The sequence below is a fragment of the Anser cygnoides genome, chromosome 5 (assembly GCF_040182565.1).
Source record: "Anser cygnoides isolate HZ-2024a breed goose chromosome 5, Taihu_goose_T2T_genome, whole genome shotgun sequence".
Taxonomy (NCBI): Eukaryota; Metazoa; Chordata; class Aves; order Anseriformes; family Anatidae; genus Anser; species Anser cygnoides.
Window position 1 is genome coordinate 40,983,320 of NC_089877.1, and position 25,057 is coordinate 41,008,376.

A 25,057-nucleotide genomic window follows, 5' to 3' on the forward strand; every position below is an offset into this window, starting at 1 on the left:
CCCAGCCCAGCCCTGCCCACGTTGCCCTGAGGTTGAAATGCACAAGTCAAGGCTCTCTTGCCGGGAAGCAGATTGCCTTGTGGCCCTTTTTCCTCGCGCCCCTGCCGCCTCCGCGCTGGAAAGCAGAGAGCCCGGTGGGCTAGGGCGGCCGGCAGCGCGGGAGGCCGGCAGAGCGCCTCGGGGCTTAGGGCTCCGCTCGGGATTTAGGGCAGCCTCAGAGGTGTCCTGCTCAGAGGAATGGGTAAGTGGCTGGAAGCTGCAGGAGGGTTCAAGTGCTGTCAAGAGAGAGGGAGCACCCGTGCGCCGTCATGTGCCGCCGCAGCTCCCTTATTGACTTTGCTCGTGTTCCTACAAGTTGTAAGAACGCGCCGAGGGTCAGGAGCAGGGAAGAGAGAAAGCTAATGACTGCTCGGTTTATTATTAATGTTATTAGGCGAGTGCGAGGCAGGATCGCAGGCGAGTGGATGGCTGGAGCCAGTGGCACGTTGTATATTATTCCTGACACCGATCTGAGCAGTTAACATTTTAGCACGTTTGTTTTACAGCCTGGTGTAATTGTGCTGTTAAGAGAGAGGCGCTAACAGCACCAGAAATGGGCTTTAAAATGTTCGTCGCGACCAGGCTTTCAGAAGCACCGAGTTGCCCTTGCCTCTCCCAAGATTTAAAAGAATTTCCTCAACTAGTTTTCCTTCCTCCCCCTCCCCCACGCCTTTGATAATGTTTTTCTTTTCCTTTTCTTTTTCTTTTCTTCACGTTCCTCTTCCTGTGGCAATAAGGCTGACTTGCCTGTTCAGGCGACTTTTCGTCTCTGGAATGTGCTTTTTCGGAATACGCGTGATGCACGGTCCGGAGAAATGTGACATTTGTTGTCACGGCTTTTCTTTCTTTCGTTTCGTTTCTTCCATTTTTGTCTCGCCTTCTCCTTTTTTTTTCTTTCTTTTCTTTCTTTTCTTTTCTTTTTTTTTTTTTTTCTTTTTAAGTTCGGGGATATTCTGCTATTTGAAAGCAGCGTGAGTGGAGTGACCAGGGGGTCCCCGAGCTGTGACAACTGCTTTCTGGTGACGAGGCGTTCAGACGCCCCCTTCAGAACCATTGGCCGTGTCCGACGGGTGTGTTTGTGTGTTTGCTTGCAGAACCTGCCTTCGGGGAAGTGAACCAGCTCGGGGGGGTGTTTGTCAACGGGAGACCCCTGCCTAATGCCATCAGGCTCCGGATTGTGGAACTGGCGCAACTGGGTATCAGACCGTGTGACATCAGCCGGCAGCTCCGCGTTTCCCACGGCTGTGTCAGCAAAATCCTGGCTCGCTACAACGAGACCGGCTCCATCCTACCGGGGGCTATCGGAGGCAGCAAGCCTCGGGTCACCACCCCCACGGTGGTAAAACATATCCGGACCTACAAACAAAGGGATCCGGGCATCTTCGCCTGGGAGATCCGGGATCGCCTTCTGGCCGATGGCGTGTGTGACAAGTACAACGTGCCGTCGGTCAGCTCCATCAGCCGCATCCTCCGGAACAAAATCGGCAACCTGTCTCAGCAGAATCACTATGACTCCTACAAGCAGCACCAGCCGCCCCCACAGCCCGCTCTGCCCTACAACCACATCTACTCCTACCCCAGCCCCATCGCCGCTGCGGGAGCCAAGGTGCCCACCCCCCCCGGGGTGCCCGCGATTCCCAGCACCATGGCCATGCCCCGGACGTGGCCGTCGTCCCACTCGGTGACGGACATCCTGGGGATCCGCTCCATCACAGACCAAGGTGAGGAGGGGGGTACGCGGGGCCGCAGCGGGGCAGGGCCGGAGACTCCGTTCCCCGTCCGCTCCGAGGCTCGGCAGGGGCTTTCGCGGCTTTCCCCGGGAAGCCTCTTGCGTTTTCCCCGGCACCGAACTTACCGGGGGCTGTGACCTGTGACCGGGGCACGTCGGAGGTCCGGGGGGGAGCCGCGGGCGTACCAGCGAACGGGAAATACCGGCAGCCACCGGTGACGTTGTGACCCGGAAAGTGGCGACTCCGGCTGGGGGGAACGGCCCCGGGGTCCGCTGCCCCGCGGCCCGCGGGGCTCCCGATCCCGGTCCCGGTCCTGGTCCCGGTTCCGGTTGGGACAGGGCTCGCTGCCGCCCTCGGGTCGCAGGCGCCGCCTTGGCGTTAGCGAGCAGTCCATTTTCTCTAGTTTTCGCAATCAGGCCAAATTTGCTCGGGCAGGAAGTTCAAATGTCACCTAATTGCTTTAATTCTGATGCTGTATTTTCCTTCGAAGCGGTGGTCCAGGAAAACGAAACCCCGAAGATTTGCTCCTTGTATCCCTTCCACCTTCTTTCTGTTTCTCCGGCTGGAAACTGTGTCGTGTCTCCGAGCCGTTCGCTACGCTTTGCCGCAGAGAAAGGGACATTTTTTCCACTCCGGTCTCTGCCAGTGAACTAACAGTGAATGTGGTTAAAACAACAGTCTAAAATAACCTTCGCCTACAGCGATCTCTGTGTCCCACTCTTCCCTCCCAATTAGCGGAGGGAAGGGGGGGTGATTTTTGTTTTCATTGCGTTTTTAAAGGCAATCGTCCGGTTCCAGGAGCACTTCAAATGCAAAGTGATCCTTTATGTATTGCAGAATAATTATTCTTTCCTCCGAAAGCTGGCGTTTTTTCCAAGCAATACATACTCACATAAGTATGTTTTATTTATACAGACATACGATTTTTTGCCCTTCTTCTCTCTTTGCTTCACTGTACACTGTTATCCTCAGACCACGCCGGCACAAACAAATATGTTTCCGAGTCGGCTTTAAAAATACACGCCTGGCAACCTCTGCTCTGTGCTGGGGAGAGGTAGTGTTGGCAATGAACATTAAAGAGAACGAGAACATTACAATCACATGAGAACTGGAGATTTTTAGTGAGTTCCTCTTTTATTAACACCACATTGGCAGGCAGGCCTCTGACGGTACTGCCGGGTGTCTCGGCATCTCCCCGTCTCTCTCAGACCTCGGAGCTGCACACGCCTTTCTGCGGTGTAAAATCTCCCCCCTCCCCTTCCCGGCACCGACCTGGGGCTGCTGAGCAGCCGATGCCGCAGATGGGGGCTGCTCGCCCTTGATTTATAGGATAAACTGACCTTGCTGACACGGAAAGGAAGCCCCTATTCATGGGAAAGTGTGAGATCAGCAGAAAAGGGCGCTCACCGAGAGAGCTCAATTTCTTAAGACAACTTCAGATTTGTGCTTTTTCCCCGGCCTCGGCGTGGGGCCGAGCGGGGTGCTGGGGCACGGGCGCCCGCTCCCACGGCGACCCGCAGCCCCGCAACCCCGCACCCTCCTGCGGGGCTTGGAGGGGCCGTGCCCCCCCTCCTCTCTCCCCCTCTCCTCCCCGGCTCCCGGCCGTGCCCCGTATTCCCGTGCGGCGGCTGATGCGCGTAAAGGACAGGGCTTTTCTCCTTTTTGTCTTCTTTCTTCCCTTTGCTCCAATTTTTCGTGTCTTTCCTTTATTATTATTGTTATTTTTTCGTCTGTGCGTTTTGCTTGGTTATCTGCTTTGTTTTCTTGGGTTTGGTCCCAACCTTGTTTAGAGCCTGGTGCGCTGGGCAGCCGCGTTGGGGTTACTTCTTTACCAGGGGAAACACTTTGCCCTCGGACACGCTCGCACACATACCGGACAAATCTAATCCTGGAGACCCCAGGCGGGGACCCGCGCAGCGACACGGGGACGAGGCAGCTCCTGCCTTGGCCGCGGATGCTCTTCCATCAGCTGCACCAGGGGGAGCGGGGGACACCGCAGCCCCCCCGCCCGCCTCCTCCTCCTCCCGCATTCCCCCCCTCCAGGGCCAGCCGGGGGACCCAGCACGGTGCAGGGGGCACCCCTTAGGCCTCCCCTTAGCTCTGCCCCCCGGGGAGCAGGGCCGGGGTTTGCCCGCAGCAAGCCACCCCTGCCTCTAACTCCCCCCTTTCCCCCGTGTTTCCCTCAGTGAGTGACACCTCGTCTTACCCCAGCCCCAAGGTGGAGGAATGGAGCAGCCTGGGCCGAAACAGCTTCCCCCCTGCCGCCCAGCACGCCGTGAACGGGCTGGAGAAGAGCTCCCTGGAGCAGGAGGCCAAGTACAGCCAGGTAAAGAGAGAGGGGCGGCCGGGCGGGGGGGATGCTCCGGGCCTCTGAGCTCGGCCCCGGGGCTGCGGCCCCTTCCCGGGGCTGCCGCTCCCGGTCTCAGGCCGGTGTCGGCCTTCGCTGGGCGGCTGCTTGTTTTTTTGGGTCGTGAGCCAAAAACTCCGCACGGAGGGGCAACGTCGGGAAAGAGCCTCGCTGCAGCCTCCGCTGCCTCCCCCAGCACAGGCGGCCGCCAGCCCCCCCGGGAGACCCCGGCCCGCCTCTCTCCCGGGTTGTGCAGCGGCCGCCCGGCCCAACCGGCCGAGTAGACACCCGAGAATCGCCGCGCACCGGCCCCCGCCGCGACCGGCCCCGGCCGCGCCGCTCACGGGGTCTCTGCCCCCTGCCGCGCCGTGCCGAACCGGGCCGCCCCCAGGCCGGGTGAAGCCGGGGGCGTCCCATGGCGCTGCCCACCGCCGCCCTGGTGGCTGCGCTGTACTGGCCGCTGCGCTCGGTAGGCAGGGGAATAATTCGAAAATGAGGTGTAATTGCTTCCTACATTAAGCATTTTTAACCGCTTAAGTAGACTGCGAATTTCCTACATTTTAATTGCAACACAATATAACTGTGACTTAACAAATCTCTGTCTAAATCCTTGTACTTGCTAATCAAATCCCATGCCAGGAGAAAAGCTATAAAAGACTCAACTGTTGCTAGTTGGGAAAGCACAGGCTTAAAAAAGAAGGAAGGAAGGAAGGAAAGAAAGAAAGAAAGAAAGAAAGAAAGAGAGAGAAAGAGAGAAAGAAAGAAAGAAAACATACAAAAAAAAACCAACTGTACTTTTTCCATCCGATGGAAACATTTCAAAATGTAACACAAGTTTCTCAGAAACGTTGCCTTCCCTGCAATTCATTTGTTATAGCTGTAATGAATTCAAGGAAAAACTGTGATCTCCGTTTAGCATGCTACTATTCAAGGACAGAGACTTTGGACATATTTGCTGAGTCCTGTGCCTGGTTTTGGACTCCACATTGAGGAGGTTTTTGTATCTCCTGTTTGGTGCTGACAGTAGCTGAATCAGACCCTTTCACATTGCTGAGCGCAAACTGCATGAATACTTGCAACGAGGTGAAGGAGGTAGAGTTGGACATATCGTAGGTCACAAAGGTGAACAATCATTTTTATATATTCTGCCTTACAAACAATATTCTGCTCTTAATGCATTATACTTGCTTTGTATTATGTTTTTCTATTATCCCATTATTATTTTGTTCATTGCGTATTACATAAAATGTGCACTGCAATCTAGCCATGACTGTGCAGTTAAAGCTAGAATTAGATTTAGAATTAGAGTTAATATTCACTCTTCCACAATTTTCTTTAAAAGCAACAATAAAAACAAATTAGAATAATTTGTTAGGAATCTTGCTAAAAATTGTGGAAATATCTTGCCATTATTCTGTTGAGGATGGCTGTACCGTGGCTCTCTTGTCTTAAGTGCCAGTCTGGGCCATTCACTTTCCAAATGAATGATTCTACTGAAATAGTCACAGAAAGTGGTTCATAGATTATAAACCTTTGGAATCTCATTTATCTCAACAGGCACGCTGAGGAACAATATTGGGTGAATTGGGTTATTTTCAGTGCTGGAAATTATTTCAGTGTTGGAAACTATTTTTTATCTTTTTTCACTCTTGATATTTATGTTTTCATCTTGATAATATATCACTATTCTATTGTCAATACCAGTTTTATTTCAAAGTTCTGTTCAATCTGAAAGATTGCCTGATAAATGTAATTTAAACATATTCACTATCTAAAAATGGAGCAAATTTCTATTAATAAAGTGGAATTCATTTATCAAAATACATTGTCCAAAGAGTTTTAAAGGGCAGACAAACAAAAAAGCATTTATCCAAAAGGTCATTTTCTAAGTTATGCTCACTAAAAGAAGATAAAAAAGAGATTTCCCCCACAAACAATACATATTAATAGAATTTGGAAATTTCTGAACTATACACCAATCTATTCATTTAGTATTAAGACTTGCTTACTAGAGAATGTATTCAAAGAAAATTAATGCCAAATAAGGATGTGAAAATGTGATTTTTTGCAGTTTTTGCTTTTTTATTTTTTTGACAAAAGATTTGTTCCAACAAGATGCAAAGTAAAATTTATGAACCAAATTCTTGCTACATGTAGAACTGACTTAGTTGTCCATTCACCGAAGCGCAGGGAGTCTGGGATGACGTGCTGTTACAGTTAAGTCTTGCCAAAGACACGTCCTTGGATCTTTACATAGTCTTTCACAATGTGTACTGCTTCGGATGTAAATAGATGAGCAGAGGGAAGGAGAGAACATTGGTTCATTTATACACATCCAGCAAACAGGTAGCTGGAGTGGCGGAAAATGGAGAAGCCACAGTGATAATTTACATGCCAGAAGGATTACAGTGAAATAGGCTGTGCCTTTGGACTTCAGGGTAAACGCTATTTTCCTCATCTCCTCTGTACAAAGCTCATTGTGAACGCTGGGTCTTAAGAAGGCAGACAGCGGATTTCCCCTGGAGAAGAGAAGTGGCTGTTCTGTAATACTTACTCCAGCTTTATGTCTGTATAACCAAACTCAGTGGAGCCTACAGCAGGAGTAGAACAGCAGGGAATCGAGAGAGTGTGTTTTACTTAGGCTTTCCAATTACACAACAGGAGCAGAGGGAATGTGCTCTGAAGCACATTAATGAAGGATTCTGTGGGACCTGTAGGGAATTGTGCTGTTTCTAACTAATATCAGCTATACATTTTAAGCATCTGCAGCATTCAAGACAGATTCACCTGCCCACAGCTTGCGAACAGCTCCATAGCTGCTAGGTGGGTGAAGGACTTGCTCCTCCAGCCTTAATCATGGAAGATATTTTACCTCTCAAGAAGGCCCCTGGAAATTCCTTCTGCATGAGCAAGACTAGAAAAATGGAGCCCAAAGAACAAAATGTTCTGTACTTTTAAACCATATATGTTTGCACCCTCCTTCTAAGTGAAACGCTTGTTTCAACACATGGGATCCTGTAGCCTTTTGTTCAGGCAGAGCTCCCATTGAACTCTCACACTTGTCAGCCAGGGCAGATCTCGGTGACCAGCTCAAATGGCTGCTTTTCATCCCCTGCCCCACACACCAGTGGCAATTCGGTCTGGGGAAGGATTGCGCAAAAGAGGCAGGAAGGCTTCAAATTTTTGCCAGCAATATGTAGTCACACTCGTTTAACATGAAACTGAACTGAATGTAGAACATTTTTCACGTTAAGTGTTATTAATTTCCTGGTGTCGCTGGGCCTTTGTTTGCAATATTGTTTGGTATTTGGGCTTGGGGAGTTTGAGAGCTCTGCCTGGCCTGTCTGTCATTCTGCACCAAAAACTGCACAGGAAGTCACAGCGATGCCTTGTAAAGCTTCTTTTCACTTTTAATTACCTGATGCCCCAAGTTGTCATTTCTATGTAAGTAACTGCATTATATTTTCCCACTGCAATACTGCCACACATTTCTCTTGTCATACAGCATTGCAAACAGAGCAACTGTGAATCAGAGAAAACAAAAAGGAAAATAGATTTTTCTGAGAGCTTGACTGTTTTAGGTCATACACGTTTCATACAGAGCTGAGTTACATTCCACTATTTATACTGAGAGGCCCATTCAATGTGGTGTTGGGGGGAAGGCTTCCATGGGTAATTATATTATTAACACAAAGAATGAATATTCTGAGTATTTCACGCATTAAGCAGCTTATACTAATGGCTGCATTTGAAAAACAAATATCAGCTGAAATCACTGGAATACAAAGCCATTTGTACCCTGCATTTGAAATGACACTATTTAATAAATATGTATCATATTTAAAATGCAGTTTTCAGCCATCTCGTGCTTGTGACTTTTTGGACTAACCTCAGGGACATGTAAAGTGAAAGAATTGCAGTTTGTACTTGCACATGTATGAAAATACAGAAGATCTGACGTATGCCTGTACAATTTGTTGAGAGGCAAATGGCTTTGGAAATATTTTTTCTCAGAATTATTTGTTGTGTGCCTTGCAGAAAGTAGACGCGCGCATTGCCAAAGGGAGCTGATACTCATTAACAGAAATATGTTTGTAACTGGGATCTAAGAGCAAGTGGTTGTTGCAAGCTTGCTCATGGAAAGGCTGAACTGTTGGGAGGCCTGAAACCAAACCTACTGGAGTTGCTGAAAACACTCGTCTTAATTAAAAGGGGTTTGTGAACATGCCTCGGGTGACATCTTCCTCTGACGTACTGGGCAGACCCCAAAGTAGCAACCCCTTCACCTCTGCCTCAGCAAAACTTCCTCAGCTGTTACTGCCTGGACTTTTCAGCTTGCCGCGATAGCGCCCCTTGTTCTTCAGTTGTGTTCTGATTAGGCGATCATGAGCAACATGTGCTTGCAGCATAAAAAAGAAGGCTCCACTTTAGGGCAAGTGATTGCAAATAATTGTGGGTGCAATTCTGGACAGCTATTTACACAGAAAGTATAGGCAATGTAAATATTTAAGTTCCTGATCTTTGACTGTAGATGAACAATGAACTATATATGTGGTGGCCAAAGCATCTGTAATTGTTTTTATCTACACTACTTAGAACCTGTGGCATATAATTACTTCTTTGGGAGCAAGATGACAATGTAACTTTAAATATTACGGCCAGTTACATGACCCTCCTACACAGATTATTTATTGCAAAATTTCATTTGAAGATTGCTTGTTTGGCATCCTATTTTCTAACTCAGGATTCAGAGATTTGGACTCCTTTTATGGATACGTGCAAAATCCATAAGGATAAAGGTCTAGACTGCCTGCTCCCAACCCATACCCAGGGAAGGGGGTGGTATTAAGGAGAGGGACTTATTAGCTTCCTGATGTATGACCGAGAAGAGTTGTAAGCAGAGTTCCTGTCTGGTACAAGGGTTCTCACCTTGTCTTGGAGACTCTGGTTCTGTCTTATTCTCATTATCTCCAGGCCAGTGCCTATTATTAAAATATTGTCACTTAAGGTGGCTTGTCTGAGGTCTAGGCATCCATGTCAATGCATGTTGTGGGTGAGGGGCATGAGCTGATCCCACTACCTGCACCCGATTCCTTCCCAGGTGATCTGGATGGCACCCCATTCGAACCCCATTTGTGAGACCTGCCTCTTACTGGCCACCTGCTTCCACGGCCAAAACACAGTGCCCTGCCCACCAACCCACATGGCTTCAGGGCACTCCACCCGGATGAAACTAATAAAGAAAGTCAGAGAGGTGAGTGAATGGTGTAATGACACTCAAATTGCACACTGAGCACCCTCTGCTCAAAGGGCCCCAAGCAGCCAGGAGCTCTGCTGTGACAAACAGGACCATGGACTGGAAAGCGAGAGGTGGGAGATACCTCACTCAGCCAAGGAACAGAGTGTCGGGAGAAGGGGACCAGATAGGATTTCATCTCTTCAGTCTTCTGGTACTTGCAGGAGAGTGGAAAGTAGATAAAGACTGTACAGCGTGTTTGAATTTGTCTGTTGTGGCAATTGATCGTCTGTTAGGGATTGCTTGTTTGCCTACTCATAATGACGATGGTCATTCAATGATTGATGGGATGTGATTTCACCTTCCTTAACTTGATGACTTCCCAGTAATGGCCTCTACAGCATCAGAGATTTGTTAGACAAAGGGGAGTGCAGTTTTGCCTCTCCTTAAAGAGGACAAAAAGGGGATGTGTCGTGTTTGTTCCCATATTTACCCAAGGTCCAGCTAGAAAGAAGCTCTTTGATGTCTCTGTGTCTGTAACATCTCCTTCTGCCAACCTCACAGCCTCAACCTTAAATAACCCAATATTTAAATACTTATACCCTGTATTTAAATTACAATAAATTGTAAATTATATTATATACAGAAGGCATTTTTTTTTGTAAAGCTTTTTGCTTAAAAAATCATAGTTTAGTATATCATTGTAGAAAGAACAATGTTTATTCTTTTCATTGTATTTGCTTGTTTAATGTCCATAGTTGCCCTGCCCGACTCCAGATTTTGCCAAAATACCAGGGGGGAATTGTTGTGCAAATCTGTTCTAAAACTATGGGAATGTGTTCCTAGTTCCTACTCAGGGGAGTTTGTTCACATGGCATGATTTTTCCTAAGGTTTTCTTTTGTCCTAGTAAACACAGTATATCTGCCTATGGGAGGCTAAAGTTGTGTCTTCATTATTGCAATCGAGCTTTGTACTCAGAGCAAAACGATTTTTTTTCACATTAGGTTGAAGTAGCTCAGTTGTGAGGTTTGCTAAATAACAGAAGACAATCCAAGAGCTAACACTTTCATTGAAAAGGCAGTGACTTCCACTTACATAGTCCTTTCTAAACTGGAATGAAAACCATTCCGTGAACATACAGCCCTTGCACAATACTCTGCTTTTGGGAGACATTTTAGGCAGGCATTGTAGCGTGTGCCCGGTGTGCCATATGAGGAGAGGTCACTTCACTGTGAAAAATCACCTAAAATAATCCTCTTCTGAAGAAGCATCTAAAACACTTGCTCCCACTTTTCCCTCGCACTCAGGTTTCCCTCGGTCTGCTTTGTCTCGTGTCTTTTTCTCCTGCCTCTTCTTCCCTCTGCTGTTTTTAGGTTGTCTCAGGTTGTTTCTATCAGTTTAAGTCTTTGTGAAAGAGTTTTTTTTTCTTTCTTTTTTTTTTCTTCTGCTGTAGTTTGTTTTGGAAAAGACGTAAAATGCCCCTGGCTCCTTTAGGAAAGGATCAGTGATAGTGTGTAAATTCAAGTTATTTCTATTTCCAAAAGTGGGTTTTTATTTCCCCGAAGAGGCTGAGATTTAAAATTTGATAAGAAAATATAATTAAGAGTGATTTTGATGCATGTCGCAACTATAGTTAAAACACTCAATTGATCCTATCTGATTTCTGTGTTATTCAGTGCAGCTGGGGTTGCCTACAAGTAAAGGAAACAACTTTAAGTTAATAAAAAAGCACATTAAACACAGGGAATAGGATCTGCTCATTATTAAGGGAATGAAGTTTTATTTTAGAAGGAAGTAGTGTGATTTGCTCATGTGGTACAGTGTAATGCAAGGACTATTGAATTTAGTAATGGGAAAAGTAGCTGTAAGGAAAACAGCATCAATGTAAGAGAGGTGATGTAGGATTGGATAACTAATTATGTTTGCAATCTTAAAGCACTTAAGCATGCATATAACTCTGTTTTAATTGTGTCTTCAAATAGAATATCAGCATAAAACTTACAGTGAAAGAGGGATCCTGTAACTCCCCATCCTTGAAAGTTTTCTTCCTATTTTTCAAAGCCCAGTCTTCTGGGAATCAACCCAGCTCAGCTGAGCAACAGATTGACTGTAAACATCTTGCCCATGTGTTATTTTAAAAGCTCCTCAATTCCAGTGTGTTACCACTGCCCAATCTTTATTGAAAATTAAGGCATATATTTCAAAGTAATATCCTACCTACAAAACGTTCCCCCATCTGTTCAAGGGTATTTTGGACATCACAATTATTTGATGAAAATGTTTTCACTTTTCAGAGTCCATTCTAGTCTCATCTGCTTGCAGGCATTAACAGAAAATGGAAGTGGGAACATGTTAAATATAATAAGTTAATTCATATAAGAATATGGATACGGTTTAATATGAGCTATGAAAAGATTTTTGCAAAAAATTTCCAGTATTAGGAAATGTCACTAAACTGTGGTTTGCAGAATCAGCTCTGACTAAGTTATCACATGTACTCTGCCATTTTAGCAATTTTATTAAATTTTTCTTAATTAGATTCTGAATGAAAAGTTATCATGAACTGGATAAATTTGTTCACTGCTCACTTCTGTAGCCCTTATTCTTTAGGTTACTGTGACTTACCTGTGTGGGCACGTTAATTTCAGGGGGATGCTGATGAGTGTTTGTAGGATCATGTCATTTTTCCCATTGAAGTACTGAATAGTAGCTTCAGAATTTAGGTCTAATTTAGGTAACTACAATCTGTACCGAAATATTTTTAAATGTCATTCTACTATTCTATTTTTAAAGTTTTTTCAAAAGCTTAAAAGAAACTTAGGTGTATTACTTGTATCTTTAGGTAATGCCATTTTCTGAAATGAGATTTCCATTACATGCCTGCTGCTGATGTTTTACTTGGAAAATTTGTTTACTCTTCCCCTGGGATCCCATCTGTTGGTTTGATTTATAAATCATATTTAACCTCCAATTAAAAGGGAGATTTAGCAGGTTTGCTTCCTTTATGTTTGTAGTTTGCATTTGATTGCTCCTAGTCTTGTTGCTGTAACCGTTTTGACTGATTATGTGCACGTCACTACGAACATTAGATATCCTCTGGGTTTTTAGGCAATTTGCTCTTCTGATTGAAGGACTCGATATTCAGCTCAGTTCTGTGCTATGCTTTTCCCTTGCTGTGGAAAAAATGACTCCTCCAGTAGCTACCCTGTAGTGCGTTTTCAGGACATTCGGAGAACATTTGGTGTTTCCAGAAATTGTTTAAGCTTTTCGTTTTGAAAAATGAGCAGCAAGAGAGCATCTGTTTGTGGAGCTCTGGTAGCGCTGCTGTAGTTAAGCTGCTGCCAGCTCTCCATTTTGCAGGGGAGCTGCTGCTCTCGGTAGCGCTGTGGTGATGCCTCCACAGATCTGTTTCGTTTTCTTTTGGGGAAAGGCCCTGGGCTGGAGGATAAAGGCAATTGCTGAGCTTGCTGATCCAATGACAGGGAGGGTTCCTTCCATCCAAGGCAGAGTTAGGGTTAGGAAATACGTATGAAGCAGCAGCCTAACTCACCAGAGGTGTGTTCCTCTATGACACAGGCAGAACTGCTGCTGGTTCCGGCACGGGAGCTTGGTCTGACTCACTGTCCAAGCTCATTAGGGCTGTCAAATTCGCTAGCTTGGTCTTGAAGCCAAAGTTGTTTCTCCAGAAACACTTTTTTAATAAGCGTTTTGAATACTTCCACAAAACATATGCTTAGTCAATATAGAAAACTATCTCTGTAAAACAATATTGTAGCAATTGCATTACAATGGGCAGATGACTCAAATCATTGGAAACAATTACTTTAAAATAAGAAGAATCATTTGCATTCTTTTGAACACTTACTGTGGAGTTAGACTATAAAACCGAGGTGGCATCCACCTAACATTTGTATTCATGTAAACTTGGAATGAGGTCATTCACATGACTGCTATTAATAATAGCTAACCTAAATGCAACAATAAAAAAAATAGCTAACCTAAATGTTTACAGTTTGGAATGCTGTTTCTGAGAAAAATTAGGTGACTCTGGGTCATCTTACAAAACATTTCCTACTTGTGAAAGGATCACAGGGAGATGATCTAATTTGGATGCTCATAGAACATATCTAGCAAGCAAAATGCAGAGAAGGAAAAGCAGACAAGGGATGAAACAAAATGGTATCACTCAGTTACAGAGAGATATAGATATATCTATATGGAATTTGAATTTATACCTGAAAGTGGAATCTAGCTTGTATATTCTTTGGTGTTAATATGGCCAAGGCAGAAAAAAAAAGTCACATTGCTTGTCTGGCATGGATTGTTTGGGAAGTTTGTGAAGAAAGTTTGTGTCCTGTCTCCTAAAATACAGGAGAGGAGGCTGAAGCTGTATGGCACATTACACCAGCATAACCTTCTTAACAGAAATAGAGTTGCAGGGGGCTATCTCAGGTTTTGACTTTTAGGAATCTAAACAGCTGGTGGAAATTATTTTTTCCAAAGACAATCCCAAGCAGGCTTGGGTCTAGACTTGCTTTTCAGCTACCTACCCGTTTATATCCCAAATCCCAAACAGACTGAAAACAATGTATTGTACCTAGAGTGTCTAAAACTAAAAGTCCCTGGGTTAAAACTACCGAGTCAACTCCTTCACTGGTGAAAATGCACACAGTCATTTGTTTCAGCATCATCATTTTATATCACATAAAGTGACATTTTAAGTCCCTTTGGCTTTGTATTGTGTCTTGGATATTCCTTTCACTTGCACTGGCGCGTATCAGCAGTAACGCAGTAGAACAGCACGAGACTGAACTTGTGATCCTGACCCGACTGTTGTTTTGCAGGTATCTTTGTGAGAACATGTTTGACTGAATTTACAAATCATTTGGAGGTCACGTGTTGTAGGTTGAGAGCACAGCTCTAAAATTTGGAAATACTTATTCTGTCAGTTACTTCAAAACATCAGTAGAGGCAGCAACGCAGAGCAAATGTTTCCCTCTGGTCTCTGTAGAAGCCAGGCAGTGAAGTACTCCAAACAGGAACCCTAATCATTCACACAGCAGAGGTTCTCCATCAGTTAGAACTACATGTTTGTTTGTTTGTTTGCTTGCTTTTTAAGTTGTTTCCCTTGAAAGGCAGTGGTTTAAATTAAAGAAAAAAAACTGTTTATAAAACTTAAAAACAAGGTTCAAGAAGCTCTGCACTTAAAACAAGTTCTAAGGGTTTTAAAAATTCATAATCACCATGGGGTTCTCGCACTCCTAATTATGAATGTTTGGATTTTGGTGTTCATTTCCTCTGATTGAAATACTGCAGGATGAATTATTCATCCAGTATATACAGGCTTGTGGAACTTAATCCCCTCCATTTATTTTAAGTGAATGTCATGTTTGTAAAAACTGCCAGATTGACAGACAAGATTCAACCCTTCTGATAACCTACACATTGTATCTAAAGCTGTTTAGAAGCAAAAACCCTTGTGGTTAAAATTATTGTACCAAGTCCTTCACTGATGAAAGTCAGATTTTTTTTTTTTTTGAATAGCACAATTTTAAGTCATGCAAGGTGAGGTTTTCTCCAGCCCCTCAGTTTTACATTTGGACCAGAACAGGCCTCTGGCTGCTTTGCCAGGACAGCTCAAACATCTGCTGGAGCAGAACCATGCTGTGTGCCGGGCCAGTCCTTACCCACCCCAGTGTTGCCTGTTTTGCTCGAGACATCGATTGGCATTCACATCTTCATGTCTTCGAGCAGTAAAGTTTTGTAGCCCTGGAAATAAAATCGGAGTGATTCATTTATTCAGCGAGGGAGAGACAATAGCTTTCAAATGTTGGTGGCCTCTGGCAGGTCACAACTGGTGGTCCCTACACAAGTGTCTCCATGTTTTGGCCTCTGTTTTTAGGGCAAGATCTTCCTCACATTCCAAACAGTTAGATGCCATGAAAACATCAGTTATCACAGCTGTGGTTTAAGAAAAGCATGCCCCTCAGCATGGGGTCTGGCAGGGCACAGCCCAGGGACCCTTCCCAGCAGGCTGCGTGGACAAGGCCTTCCTGTTTCAGGCAGAAGGAAGGTGAGCTGTAGAGACGAGTATTGTGTGACATGGCTCATCCTCAGGACCAGAGATTTGGCCCTGGTCTATTTTATTTACATGTGTAGACATAGTCACCATCTCTCTCTCTCTCTCTATATATATATATATATTTTTTTTTTTTCTGGATGCAGTTTAGGGTTGGACATAGCAGGAATTCTTTTTTTGAGGACCAAAAGTTGCCTTTCTCACTGACGGCACGCACTACCCATACACACTTGGCCTGTGATAGCAGGGTGGGTAGAGATGCTTGGCAAAGCGATTGCATCAAGTGGTATTTCAACTTGGCATAAGTCAGCACTGCACACAGCTTTGAAGGATGCATTCGTAGCCTAAGTACTTATTTTTCCTCAGATGAGGCGCTGTTAGAGCATCTGCCTTTTCTAAAGAGTTTTAAGAGGAAGCGCCAGTGTTTGGAGAGCATCCTATAGCACGGCAGTCTGTACAGCATATGGGAAGCATTTTCTCTTCTCCATGGCAGATGAGGAGCCTGGCTTTTCCCAGAGCCACACGTGATAGAGGGGAGCAGCAACAATGCAGGAGGCTAGAGGGACATGTGACTTCTCTGTAGCCTAGGGGGAATCCTTGCAAAGGCACAACCAAGGGACATGACCATTCGTGTTGAGGAACCCTACTTAAAACAGGGCTTTCAACCTTGAGCCCGCTGCTTGGCACCAAACTGCTTGGAAGTGGGCAAGCCTGGGGGAGCAGGGTGGCATCACAGAGTCCAAACAACCTCTTCTGAGCCTCAGGGGCTTGAGGTTTGGCTGCCCTGTGCTGCCGCACCGGCTATGAGACTCCCCAGGGACTTGTCCCAGGTCTCTTTCCAGCCTTCCATCAGGGTTTCTGTACTTCTCCCTGCAGGATCCCTCTAGGCTGTGGGTCTTGATGTCCCAGTGTTACAACCCACCTCTAATGGCTCTGCTTCCCCTGTGAAAAGCTTTTTGTTGCTGTCAGGAAAACCAGAGAGGTGCTCTTTTCTTGTTTCATATGCTGCTGAAAAGCATTTGCACAATAGAAGAGTCAGGGAGCTTGGAGAACAGCTGCTATTTAGGACCTGTCACACTTTTTACTTTCTGGTAAATTCAGTAAAATAATTTTCCATGTGATTTAAGAAGTGTACTAATTTACAGTGCAATTATTTGAGGGTTTGTATTAATTAGTATTGTTGCAAACACTGATATTTAGAACTAAGGCTAAAGTGTAATTCTGAGACACAGTAGGGGACGTGTAATTGGAGTTGAAGGTCAGGTCACATATTTGGATTTTCAAAAGAATAAGGCAAGTTCAGCCTCAAAAAAGTGTTTATGGATTTGGAATGACAATTACGTTGCTGCTGCAGCTGTATGTTTTGTACTAATTAATATCCCTATTTGAAGCTTATGGCTGGAATCCCCTCACTGTCTCCTGCTGTTTTAGATTGCTGTACACATTTATATTGACTCCAGCAGGATTACTGCTTATTTTCCCAAGTGGCAATGAGAGGACAGTCCAGCCAGTGGAACTGAGTTACACTGGTAGGAAAAACAAACCTGAAACTAGGCCAGTGTTGTTTATGGAGATAAATACTGGAAATTTAGGCAGGTGCAATCCAGACAGAGATTGGTAAGTGAAACGTTAACATTGAATGAAGTTTTAGCAGGAACAAAAGTCTGTTTCATTTCTCAACTCTGCACTGTCCAGGTTAGGTCCAGTTTTACCAGGTGATTAAATCTCTGCAAAATTGGCAGACACGACACAATTTGCTGAATTGATACTTGCTCTTTCATACCCAGATAGAAAACATTTCTGGGAAAAAAAAAACAACACCAGAAATCCTAAAACATAAACACTACACAAATCAAAACCTAAGCAAGATAAATGATCCTGTTTTGTTCCCGTTCTGCTGAAGAAGCATTTATAGGGTGTGAAATAAACCACTGAACTTTTTTTTTTTATTTATTTAAATAAGGAGTCATTCATTGTGAAATCCTACCCTGGTAGACTGAAGGACTCTCCCTTCTTTATTTAAATAGAAACCCTTCTCCCTAGCCTAGGGAGGACCTAGGAAAATAGCTTGCAGGAAAGGACCCAGCCCTGTAATTGCTTTGTGCACAGAAGCCCTATTGAAACCTGGAGAAGCTGTGGGCAAAGAACCTTTGCAAGGGTATATCCAGATACCTAGAAAACAGATTTTAAAAGACATCATCAGTAATACTACTACAGTTCTGAGTCATGCTTTGAGCAAACAGTTACCAAAGAGTTTCAGATGTTCCCATCCCCCCAGCTGCTTGTTACCTTTCCGCTCCAGGGAGCGTTGTGCCGGGATCCGTGCCCGCGCCTGCCTGCTGCAGCTCAGGGCTGAGCCCTTTGGGGCTGGGGCAGGAGAGGCGCTGGGATGGGTCCATCACAAATAGATCCAGCACTAGCTCTTGAACATCACCAGGAGATGCAACCATGGGCTTAAGGAGTCCCTGGCATTGCTGGTGGAAGGCAGGTAGGCTTACAAGGAGGCTACCTTCGTACAATCATTGAATATCCAGAGTTGGAAGGGACCCACAAGGATCATTGAGTCCAACTCCTAGCTCTACACAGGACCACCTAATAATTAAACCATAATAGTAGCACAGAATAAGGCTCGGTAGTTCTTGCCCTGCTTTTTGTATGTGTTCCCTAAATGTAAGCAGCTGGTCATGGCCATGGCTGGGCTCCTGGGAGGGGTGTGCAGGGCTGATGCAGGGTAGCTGGTCTTACAAGCAAAGCACAAAAGGGCCTCAGCACCACGGAAATCCAGGGGAATAATGATGGGTGGCTCTTGGCTGCTGTCATATGGGCATCACCAGCCCTGGTTCTTGTGCAAATGCCTCAGCAGCTTCTTTTATTGCAGATAGGATTTGTCTTAGAATCATAGACTCATAGAATGGTTTGGGTTGGAAGAGACCCTTAAAGAGCATCTAACTTCAACCCCCCTGCCATGGGCAGGGACACCTCCCACCAGACCAGATGTTCAAAGCCCCATCCAGCCTGGCCTTGAACACCTCCAGGGATGGGGCATTCACAGCTGCTCTGGGCAGCCTGTGCCAGTGCCTCACCACCCTCACCGTGAAGAATTTCTCCCTTATATCTAAACTGTTTTACTCCCTTAGAAACATTTCTCCCTTTCCTTTCAGGCACCGAACGGCCTCCCAGCTGTCGGCAGTTTCGTGTCTGCACCGGCCATGCCTCCCTATGCCACGCCAGCCCAAGTCTCGCCGTACATGACATACAGCGCGGCCCCCTCTGGCTACATGGCGGGCCACGGCTGGCAGCATGCCGGAGGCACACCGCTCTCCCCGCACAGCTGTGACCTCCCCACCTCGCTGGCCTTCAAGGGCATGCAGACAGCCAGGGAGGGCAGCCACTCAGTCACAGCCTCCGCTCTCTGATGCAGGAGCTGGTCCAGGACAAGCGTCCCCGGCGCCTGGCTCATGGACTGCTCTCCTCGTGCTGGCCGTACCGGGCATTTCTCCTCCTGACTTGCATCCCGTTGGACTTTCGGGATTGAAAGAGTTGAAGGCAACACCACAAACAGAGGGGAGTGTGCTGATGTCCTTGCACTCTCCGAGTAAAGATCTTGTGTCCCTCAAAGGGCCCGTGGAAACTTGTCTGACTCTCCTCTGGTCAAACCACACGTATTTATTCTTAATCACCACAGACTTGTTAAATGTGCAATTGTTGTTGAGATTTGTGTAGAAATCAATAAAGAAAAATCATCACAGGAAATTCTGCTATGCCTCAAATCAGCAATGGTGGCTAAATAGAAGGTATTTGCCAAAGATCTGTCTCTAGAGAACAAACCTCCATATTGATGAGGTTATGCAATCCACTGCTATTAAGAGATCACTTTTTTTGTTGTTTTGTTGAGTTTTGGTAATCAAATATAGAACCAAGGCAATGTGCAGCTCTCAGATTCTTCTGGCATTTCGTCATCAGTGGCAGTAATACATTAGTACTTTTATCCATTTGTAAATATAGGCTTTTGACAGCATTTGTTTTCACTCCCCAGTACATTTATATTTTTCCTTTTTTTTTTTTTTTTGTTTTTTTTCCTCTCCTTTCTTGGAAGTTAAAAAGGTGACTTTCTAGCTGTTTTCTGTGTCTTTGCGTGGTGGGGTGATAGCCTCAGGTGATGAAGTTTAGGTAAATTTTTTTTCATCATGTTTTTGTGTGGAGGCTTCAGCATCTCATGAAATACAGTTATTTCTTTAGCAGAAGATTCAAAGACCAAAATCCAGTCAATAAACACTCCCCAGTTGCACCCAGCCTCCCATGTTCACAAAATACCACATCCATGTTAAGTACAGAAACAGAAATGTGTGGAAAATATCTGAACAAAACAATTCTGAAGAGAAAAAAATGCTGTTAGTGTGAAACATGCAAGGATGCTTACAAAGCCATGTAAGTTAGCAAAACCACTGTGAAACAGAATTGTACTGTCATTGTCAGCTCACTTGTGTCCAGCATTTTTGGCCCCAAGATTATATATTTTTTTTTAAGAAGAAGTTGTCTTTAATTTCTGCTTTAATGAATGTAAAATATGGCTCTTGGTAAAGTTTACAATGTTGTTCTGAATCATTTTTTTCCCTTGTAGGTATACTGGTGGTGGTGCTACAAACACAGATATTATTTAATATTAACAAGTTCCCTTTCTAGATTTCTGTATCCAGTGGCAAGTACTCTGTCCCAGTTATTTTGCTTTAAACCTTCTTAACTTTTATCCCAAGAGAGCTAACATTCTGATCTTTGAAAATTTACCTGTTTTCCTTGGGCAATAATAAAGTTCTGAATATTATTCCAGAATGCTTTCCACATGCTGTAGGTATGTTCAGAATATGAACATGGAAAAAAATATTAAGATTGGTGTGAGATTTCATATCCTTCATAGAATATTAATATATTGTGTATTTTATAAATGTTGTGCAATAACTTAAATTACAGCAAAGATGGTTAAAACAAAGGAGAAAACGTCATTCTTCAAATATTGCTCTATCTGCGTACAATATTAAACATTCATTCAGTGGGAAGGTAAAATACAGTCCTCTCTTAAAATACATTCCTCTCTTTGTAGATTTCCAGGTTTCATCACTGAGACAACAGTGGGCAATTTTTCCTAACAATAGAAGTAATCAGTACAAATGTTGTGTACAGTAAATCCACTGAAATACAGATGGACTCATTGCAGCCACCTTTGCTTTTTGCTTTAAAAAACAGTCAACTGAACAGTATTTCTGTAAAGAACACAGGTATAGTATTATGGCCCTAAGGAAAGAAAGATCTGATCTTGAATATGATCCCATACTCTCAGGCCTCAGTACAGCAAAGGAATTCGACAGCTGGTTAGCTTTAATGAGATGCTTAACCCATTGCTATTCAGTAGAACACTTTTTAACAGACTGTTTGCTGGAAACCACTACTTGTAACGAAATTTGCACACAAGCGCATTTCCACACTGCCGTACTATTAGTAGGGTGACAGATCCTATTCTGTTTTTACATAGAGTTGAAATAAGATAAAAGTTTATGCAGCCTTAACACCATGAAAAATAAATTGGTTTAACTGTAGACTAGCTCTTCACTAAAAATAAACTAGGAATTAAAGAAAAAAAAAAAAGGAAAAGATCACGAGTCAATAACTGATTTAGTTGACAATAGAATTTTAGCTTTCAACCTTTTCTTTCCTGGATAATGGAATTATTGATTAAGTTTACCTATTGTTACCCATGCAACACAGCAATATACATCTAAGGAAAAAGTGATAAAAAGATAAAGGACAAGCAGCCTTTCAAAGCACAGATTTTTGAGCTCCAAGGATTCACAAGCCTGCAATGCAGTACACCTATGTTAAAAGTTTTCCATATTTTCCAGTGCAACAAGGAAATTTCTGGGATATAAGTCTTCTTATCTGAGATTCCCATGAGGCATTAGTGTGTTGTGGAAGACAGAAAAACAGTTCCTCAGCTTGTATGAGTTGCTTGAATTACCTTGTCTTCATCTTAATTGGGATAATTTTTTAAAGCCAGGACAAGACATTTTATTAATAAATCTTCATCTGTGAACACACACACACCATCATGAACTATTTGTTTGTTTGTTTGTTTCAGTACAGTTTGTGCTTCATGCATTTGCCTGTTGTAAATACCACCTTATACCTGTGTGGAAAGTCAGTAGGACTGCATGCAGGAAGTGTCGCTCAGCATGAGCAAAGGTGCCTGACCTTGGCCCTTGGTGACTGGCTTTTTTTTTTTTGTCAAATTTCATAATTATTTTTTTAATGTAAACCTATGATGCAGAATATTTCTTTGCCCAAAGAGTCTTCTTACTGCTTATACTCATGGGTAAACACAAAACCACAGCATGTTAGCTTATTAGCCATACAACTTTAAGCTACTTTACAATAAGCAAAGGAAAAAAAGAGAAATTGTTTTTCAAGTAAAAATAGAAGTCAACTTCTGCTGTAAGGAACAGGGGTATAAATCTGGAATGAACTCACTGAGGTGAATGGGTTAATCTGGGAGATGTGCAGTATACATGAGTGCAGAATATAAGTTTTTAGTACAAAAAGCCTAGACTCCATTCCTAGAGCATTAAATGTTTTCAAATAAATCAGTGAAGCCTAATACTCCCTTTTGTGACAGCCCCACTGTGTTTGCATGATCCTGGTGTAAAACTGAATCTGACCCCATATTACACCAGGAGCGATGGTGGATTGGCCTGGAAGAGACATAAAAAAGGCACATTCATTGGTTTGTTTTCTAAAACAATGCTGTGTTTTCTGCTTTCTAATGGTTCTCTTTTTATCAAAGATCAGGCTGAGATATTAACTGAAAAAAATCACGTTGGAAAGGATGTAAAAACCGAAGGCTATATATGTATATACAGTATGTCTAAAGTCTTTTATTTTTATATTTTGAATGCCCTAAATTAATAAAAGACTAATTATGAAGCATTTTGATTTTCACTTTCAAAATGATTTTAGTAGTGTCTTCTCTTTGGCTAAGTACTGATAACGACATGCAACAACAATGAACATTTGCCTTAAAATTACAAACTGCAACACAGCTGATTTAATTGATTTTATATATGAAATAGAATAGGTATGAGAAATCACTGTTGTCAAATTTAGACAAAAGAGAGGTTAACTGATCATGTCAGTACAAGCATCCTTGAAAGTGCTGAAAATGCATGTCTATTTTTAGCTATTTGTTACTTTTTAATGTATTAAAAAACACTTATGAAACGAGACTTTACATGTGAACTGTCATTTTAAAGTAACAATCTGGAAAGATATTTCTTTAGGATTGAACCTCGATAAGAGGAAGAGCATTTAAAGTGTGAATAAAGTATGGGGTGATACAGAAACTTTCAGCAATTGCAAGATATGCATTCATTTGACAACAAACCTTTATATAAAGGGAACATTTTCATGACAGAATAATACATGATTTTAAGTTACTTAAAGAGTTCTTTAGAAGAAACTAAGTGGCATGAAATGAAACTGTCTTCAATTAGCATAACAGAAAAATATTTCACAGAGGTGGTTAGAACGGCTAATAAAGATAGGAGTACATCACTGAAATATTGTTTATATTTACAGTGACTGGGAAAAGCAATAATTTTAGCTGTACAGCAATAATTTTTATCTATAGAAGGCACATTGCTTTGAGGTGTATGGCTAGTTAATTAAGATCACATGTATTCTGTCAGTCTAGAACACTGTTTCTCCACCCCACAGTAGTGAGAACAGCCAAAAGGGGTAATCAAGGTGCCCTGAGCATTTTTCTGACAGGACATCTCCTTAAGCAATACTGAAGGTAGACAAAAATTCACAGTAAGATCTTACACGCCTAAAATATTTTTTTTCTGTTAATTTGTTTACTCGTTTCTTCTATGATTCCCACAGTTGCTTCACACCTGAATGTAACTTTATTCATACCAATTATGTTCAACATCTCCTGTGACCTAAGTGAGCTTTATATTATATATACAGCTATGAATAGGCAGGACATTTAACAGCATGAGTCTTTCTAAGGTTGTAGCTAATCCCGCTGTTCTTTTTCTGTCCCACCTCCTAACTACTTAAGAAGCTCTTCTGTCACTGCTGAAATCATACTGGGCTGAACGGAAATGGCAACCAAACTTGACACAAGAGTTTTTAGAATTTGGGTCAGTTTTCAGGTTTTGGTAACCTGGAGTAAATGGAGCTGTCAATTTGCTCTGTCTTAGTATCTGGTCCCAACTGATTGTTACAGTTTTCTTTTTCAAAACACTCTGAAAGTCATTATTTTGCCATTCCAGCTGTAATTTTGAAAAAAAAAATGTATTGACTACATAGCACAATTCAGGGTCCAGAATTTTCAGTTTGTTTTTGAAAAATTATCTTGTTCCTATGTCTCCTTTATATTTTCTCTTGATACAGAAAAATAAATTACAAATATCAATTCTGTTATTTACTTATGCACTTACAGGAAAGCATATGCTTAAATATTTTTTTGGATCAAGAACTGAAGACCAAATCTGTTTTGAGCTGTAATAACATCAGTATAATCTGATGGCATTCAAAACTATAACAATGAGAATCACTTTGACTTTATTAAAATGTATTTTAGAATGCATATAGTTTTAAAGAGTACATTTTTCAGAAGCACTAGTTGGAGTCAATTGTGTCCTGAAGCCATGCATAAACGTATTCATAAACCAAAAGCATCACTGCGCCACCTGGAAGAGAAGATATTATTTACTACATACAAAATTCAATATTTTCCAGATTTTGTAGAGTTTGTAATGTGTAGTATAAGACAGAATATGGCAAAGCCTTATTTGCAAAACAGCTATTTCTAATTACTTCCCTAATTCATTAAAATCACCAATTCTTGAACCATATCTATCTATTTTGCTTGATATTAGACCACAAAGTTGATGTGAAAAGCTTCTATATTAAATCAAAATCACCCTCAGTGTATTTCAGATATTTTTCTTCACATTTTTGCAAGATTCATTTGTGTTTGTTCTTTTACAAGTGAATCTTTTCATCTGTGAACACATGTATATTTGTGTGGTTGTTTAGAGCTAGATTTGGCCATGAATGAACAACTTGAGTGATGGAATGACAAAAATTCATCACGAGGGTTGTGAAAATACTTCCAGGTAAGAGTCACAAAAGGTTTTCTGCTGTTTGTTTACCACATCTAAATTAGAAGACCATGGTATTGGAATGAATATAATCTTCTTGTGACTGTACCTAGCTATGAATTCATTGTCAAAGTTTTGATTTGATGAAGCGGCGTTATCTGCTAGAACTGATAACAGTACAAAATCTCAGCTTGAATGCAATAAAGGATGTTTACTCTTAGTGAGCCAGACTAAGCCCTTCTGTAGCTGAGCTGTACTTATTATTTGAGCTGAAGAAGGGAACATTTTGGAAGATGTATATATAACTAAGCATATATAGAGAGGCTGCTAGTTGGAGAAGATGAAAACGAGAATCAGCTTCTAGGCTGCAGGAGCAAAAGTGTGTTATACTGGACTACTTTTGGGTGCCAGCATTGGGGCACAACTATTTTCTTCCTTTTGCCTTTGCCTGTTGGTTTGCTGAGCAG

General features: G+C 43.0%; 2 protein-coding genes across 3 annotated transcripts in view; one reads left to right on the plus strand and one right to left on the minus strand.

Annotated features, from left to right (window-relative positions):
* On the plus strand, positions 1-22,383 carry PAX9 (paired box 9). Its single transcript, XM_066998059.1, has 4 exons — positions 1-241; positions 1,134-1,760; positions 3,956-4,095; positions 18,594-22,383. The coding sequence occupies exons 1-4, from the start codon at positions 238-240 to the stop codon at positions 18,846-18,848; spliced, it is 1,026 nt and encodes a 341-aa protein (XP_066854160.1). The 5' UTR covers positions 1-237; the 3' UTR covers positions 18,849-22,383.
* Positions 22,384-22,520: 137 nt separating this feature from the next.
* Positions 22,521-25,057, minus strand: part of SLC25A21 (solute carrier family 25 member 21) — a 254,296-nt gene continuing 251,759 nt past the window's right edge. For both annotated transcript variants that reach the window (XM_048059873.2, XM_048059876.2), the window contains exon 10: positions 22,521-24,176. In XM_048059873.2, the coding sequence (XP_047915830.1) occupies positions 24,106-24,176 (71 nt within the window). In that variant the 3' untranslated portion in view covers positions 22,521-24,105. The remainder of the gene's footprint in view (positions 24,177-25,057) is intronic.